General features: G+C 30.8%; 1 protein-coding gene across 1 annotated transcript; it reads right to left on the bottom strand.

Annotated features, from left to right (window-relative positions):
• Positions 1-1,157: 1,157 nt before the first annotated feature.
• Positions 1,158-3,333, bottom strand: LOC110451012 (immunoglobulin superfamily member 22-like). Its single transcript, XM_021498838.1, has 2 exons — positions 2,690-3,333; positions 1,158-1,486 (listed from the first exon to the last, which is right to left on the bottom strand). The coding sequence occupies exons 1-2, from the start codon at positions 2,772-2,774 to the stop codon at positions 1,158-1,160; spliced, it is 414 nt and encodes a 137-aa protein (XP_021354513.1). The 5' UTR covers positions 2,775-3,333.
• Positions 3,334-5,112: the final 1,779 nt, after the last annotated feature.

Here is a 5,112-nt window from a genome sequence, read left to right as displayed (position 1 = left end):
TTTTTTTTCCTGACCTAAGACATTTTTCTCAATTATGACATACTTTATAGTGCAACGTTTATCTTAAATAGCAAAGACTTTAAACGCCAATCTTGGTAAATCCACCGATAATACAGTGCTTTGAAAACATAGCCGTTAGACACGTTCGTATATTAAGAAACTGTACATTACTTGTATGGAAATGAAAGGAGAAAGTGGAACTGGTAGTTCGGATTAAGGAATCAAGCATTTAGAATTTTAAAAATTTTGAAAAAAACGATATGCAAAACCAATCACTAAAGTTATTCAGTTATAACCAAAGAAAAATAAAAATAAAAATAGGTGTATCAGATATATTTCAATACGAACAAGAATGATTGTTGATAAATATATATAAGAAAATATTGTAGAAACTATTGTCCTGTTTGTAGATCGAACCGAAAAGGCAAGAAAGAACGATTATAAATGGGGGTTTTAAATATTATATTCAACAACCATTTGAACACGTATTTTGTTAGAAAAAAATAACGATTACGTACAATGAAGTTGCAGAAATATAATATAGAGCATTTTAAATCAACATGATGCATTTCAGTATTATCATATTATACTAACTGAAAAGATTGCAGTGAAATTAAACAATGGAGATTAAAACTGTTTTTTATTATATATTAGAGTAATCAATCTATTCTTGGACTTTATGAAATCACGGCAATTGGTGCTTTAGAACCATTTGTACCACAGAATATTCCCTTAATCGTATTTTGTAGAACATTCAAAGGTTAATCCATAAAGAATTTTGCATATCACCAGATTATACATGGCATCCGTTTCACATCAAATATAATGGAAACTGTTTCTCTGCCGATTGAAGGTCCACTCAAAAGGAAAAATAAAAACGGCATAACGACAACATCGCTATTGTAAAAGACCTCACCTAGGTAGGTCTTACCTTGCTTATATTCTTTTTGGTATCATTATTCAAATTATGATATGTTTAGTATGCATGCGACCTGGTTATATTATAGACCTGGTTTACTTTCAATTTTTTAATTGGATCAAACATGCAGGATGAATTTGTAGAATTTGATGTAACGAACGTTCTAACTTACACTAAGTTGATAATCTAGTCGTAAAAATTGCACTGTATTATGAAACCGGTCATGACAATAAAACCCCTAACTGACCACTAGTTGAGATCTTGATATGAACTTACTATATGGGCTTTTAGCCATGTAGGTCTGGTCGGATTCCAAAGCTTTGCCCTTGCCGTATTCGTTGACAGCAGTGATGCGAAATTCATACTCTGTGCCTTCAATAAGTTTGTCAGCAACACAGGAGAGCTCATTTGCGGAGACCTTGGAAACCTGTGTCCAAGCGGTTCGTTTCTCAACGATGTATCCTGTTACTGGCGATCCGACTATTCTTAACGGTCGATTCCAAGAGATAGCCAAAGACGCTCGGTCAGCATTGGTCACTTGCATGGCGCGGGGTTGATTTGGCGGACCTAAAGGTAAAATGAGTAGCTCAAACAAAACAACACAGGACTTTGATTTATTAAGCAATAGTCCTTTTTCCACTGAGGTTAAGCCAAAGGAAGACCTTCGTGGAATCAAAGATACTTCTCAATATATTATAGATGTAATAAATCATTGTTAACATTATCGTCACTCTGATATTCCACGACAACCCTTTGAACAAGACTGATACAGCGAATTGTCAAATGCATACATTTAAATTGATATGAAAGATTAAAAAATAGCCTATTTCAATTCAACGTAACCATATTGTATACACTTTTTAGCTTGCAGTAAATCATACTGATATATGGACAATATAGTAATCAACTAATCAATATCACTAGACATAATTCATTATACCTATTATAAATAATCACGTGAGCACATCCATTGTTTTACAAGTGTATAAATGTAAGTTCAGACCAAAGAGTATTTTGCAACGAAAAATATTGCATTTCAGTGTAAGCATGTTGTATCAACTAACTAGTTTGATGCTAAGGATCCGCTCTTGTGAAAAGCCAAAATGTTATAGTGTCACTTTTATAATCATACCTTATTTTAAAGAAGATATTATGAAAAAATATAAAATAATTAAAAGAAAAATTATATGTACGTGTGCTCGATTTTTCTCTCTAATGTTTCAAAATTACGAATTTTAAGTAATAATTGATTATGGGTGGAATCTGTCATTTTAATCGTTAGCAGAACCATTTCATCGAAATATGTTAACAAAAATCTATGAGTATAAGAAGATATTTTCTTCTATATTATTAAAGTAAAAAGTTATCAAATTATATTTTGATCTCCAAATATCAGTTACGGTTACCCCAATGCCTACTATTGATTTTAAAAATCTTCATTTTTCACCCGATTTTGCTAATTGAACGATAGATATAAGTTTTTTTCACTGGATTGAAAGCAAACGTATTTACCTGCTAAAAATAGTAACAAAATGTAGGGGGGGTTACCGAGTTTTGTTTTGTTTTGTTTTTGTCGTTGTGCTTTTTATGTTATTTTTTCATTTTTTATGTAATTCATTTACACCTTAAACCAACTAAAGACATATATTCTGTGTTATCAAGAAAGCATTTTAATACGATACGTCTATTTGTAATGGAACAAGGAAAATTTATTTCGTTTTAATTAATGCATAATATAAAACGTTATTCTATACTGTAAGTCATTGATACCTTGTAGATTACTTACGGTCTGTGATTGGATCCAGCCGTAATCGGAGGGATATATGAAACAGAAGTTAGGAACACACATGTACATCACAAAGTGTCCATGAACTGGAAGATTGGCGGCAATGATATGTTGTCCTTTTTCGAAAGATTTTATCCTGAATTGGCAGGCCTCACAATTGTGTCCCTATACTAATATGTCAATTTAAATAAAATCAAACTGGGCCCGTCTTACTCCAGTTACAAAGGCAACATCTGTTTTTATTTATATTTTACTTATAACTGTACACATAATATAACCGAAGTAATAGCATGAATAAACAATAGTGCAAAGCAACTTAAATGTCTTCTTTTAACAACACACTTCCTATCATACACATTGATTTGACTGTGATATAGTTTCATCTATTGTTATAACATGGTAAACATGACCAAATTGATGATCTTAACATTTATGGTAAGTTTCATTATGCCGTAAAATAATCATTTTTGAAAACTGTATCAGATAAGCGCAGCCAGAAAAAGGAATAACAAAAGAATAAAGTCACAATTGCTTATATAAAGGCAAACAATCATTTGTTCATGTATTCTGCGTTCGATTTCAAAATCACCGAATTAGCAGGCATTGTATTTAAAAGTAGCCATACAAGTACTTTCTTGGCCCTGTCGACCCTGACCGGTAGGGCCTATCAAGTCCAACGTTCATTATTAAAAGTTATTTCAAGTGATATTTGACAATAATTAAAAGAGTATTTTGTTAACTAAGTTCAAGTGCCATTACATTTCATGTTTTCAAAGTGTAACATAAAAGACAAACATCTACAAACTGGCATAACTCGTTAGAGAAAATCAGTTTTGGTCTAATTTCTTGGATTGTGAAAACAAAATGTAGATAAAAAACTTTTTAATGAATTTGTTTTATAAAATCCAAAAATGTAGCCTCGTTCATGCATTTGTTTTTAGTTAATTTCCTAGGGATCAAATACACTGCAATACATGTTAATGGATTTTTTTTTAGAAAATCACAAATTTAAAATACATTTATAAAATGTATTTGTAATTTTAAAAATGAAAAACAAAAGAAAGTCATGTATCAATTACAGTGATGAAATCATTACATATTAAAGGTATAAAAGCCTTATAATTTTAGAGTATTTCATAGTTTATTCTTGATAGAACAGAATAAAATAATGAATATGATAATGTATAAATCATTGTTGTTCTCCCTCGTTCCTTCATATTTAATCTTTACGTAATACACTTCACTCTGAAATGCATTTATTATACTGTATTTTGCAAGAAGCGTCCGGTGGATCGTTTTGATGTCAATGAGATATATTCTGTATGCGAAACAATGATGTGCCTTCAACCATGAAATGAAACTTTGAAATTAAGTAGGCTCTTTTAAAAGAGGTAATCAATCACTGAGAGCTTTAAACAAAGTATCATTTACTATGACCGTAAAGATCAGGGAATATCGGAAAAGAATAATATTAAAAACCAACAACAACAAAAGTATATAACACATTGATATTCTGCAAACAAGTCTTTTATAATTATAAATGTAACTAACCCATTCCATAGCCAAACCTAGATATAAAGCTTTTGATAACAATACGTTTATGACAAAAAAGTCACGTAAATGCATATAACGAAATTAAAGAAAATTAGTTTAGAATAAAAAAAACAACAACACTATTTGATAGCTAAATTGAAATGGCGGTTTTGAACTTGAAAAGGAAGGCCAGATTGTGCAAGCAGTTATATGTAGAATAAATAAAGCAATTACTTACAAACTGTCATTGAATCCAGTCATAACCAGGCAGATACACGAAACAAAACAACAAACACATAAATCAATATTAACATTATCTATCACTCGAGTATTCATCCACTTTTTAAACACGTCCATTAAAAAAAAAGTTTTCACAAATGCGGAGAATTAAGTTAATGTGAAGGATTAAATGGACAGAATCATATAGCGTGTCAAAATAACCACATTCAATAAACTACAGAGGGCATATTTAAATCATTCTGACAGATATACACTAGAGCAGCAGGTATATATGCTCTACGAATCAGTCTGGATACTTTTGGCTCGGTCAAGTAGATCCAGACTAAACATTCGCTAAAATGTACACACGTATTGTACATACCACTTTGTAAAAACAGTTGTTCATATTAATATTAAATCCTTATAATTTTAGAAAGGGAAAAGAAAGTCAGCCAGGTGACATTTCAAATGATGAAATCATTAAATGTTAAAGTTATAGATCACTTATACTTTTAAATATTCCATTGTTCTAATTAATTTAACAATGTTTAAATCATTGATGTTCTCTCACTTGCCTTCATCTTCAAACTTGTCTCAATACACTTCACTGTGAAACGTATCGATTTAACAGTATTTACCAAGAAATGCCCGTTGG

Source organism: Mizuhopecten yessoensis, unplaced genomic scaffold (genome assembly GCF_002113885.1).
Source record: "Mizuhopecten yessoensis strain PY_sf001 unplaced genomic scaffold, ASM211388v2 scaffold5695, whole genome shotgun sequence".
NCBI lineage: Eukaryota > Metazoa > Mollusca > Bivalvia > Pectinida > Pectinidae > Mizuhopecten > Mizuhopecten yessoensis.
Note: the sequence above shows the minus strand (reverse complement) of the source record. Positions and strands in the feature narration are given on the sequence as shown.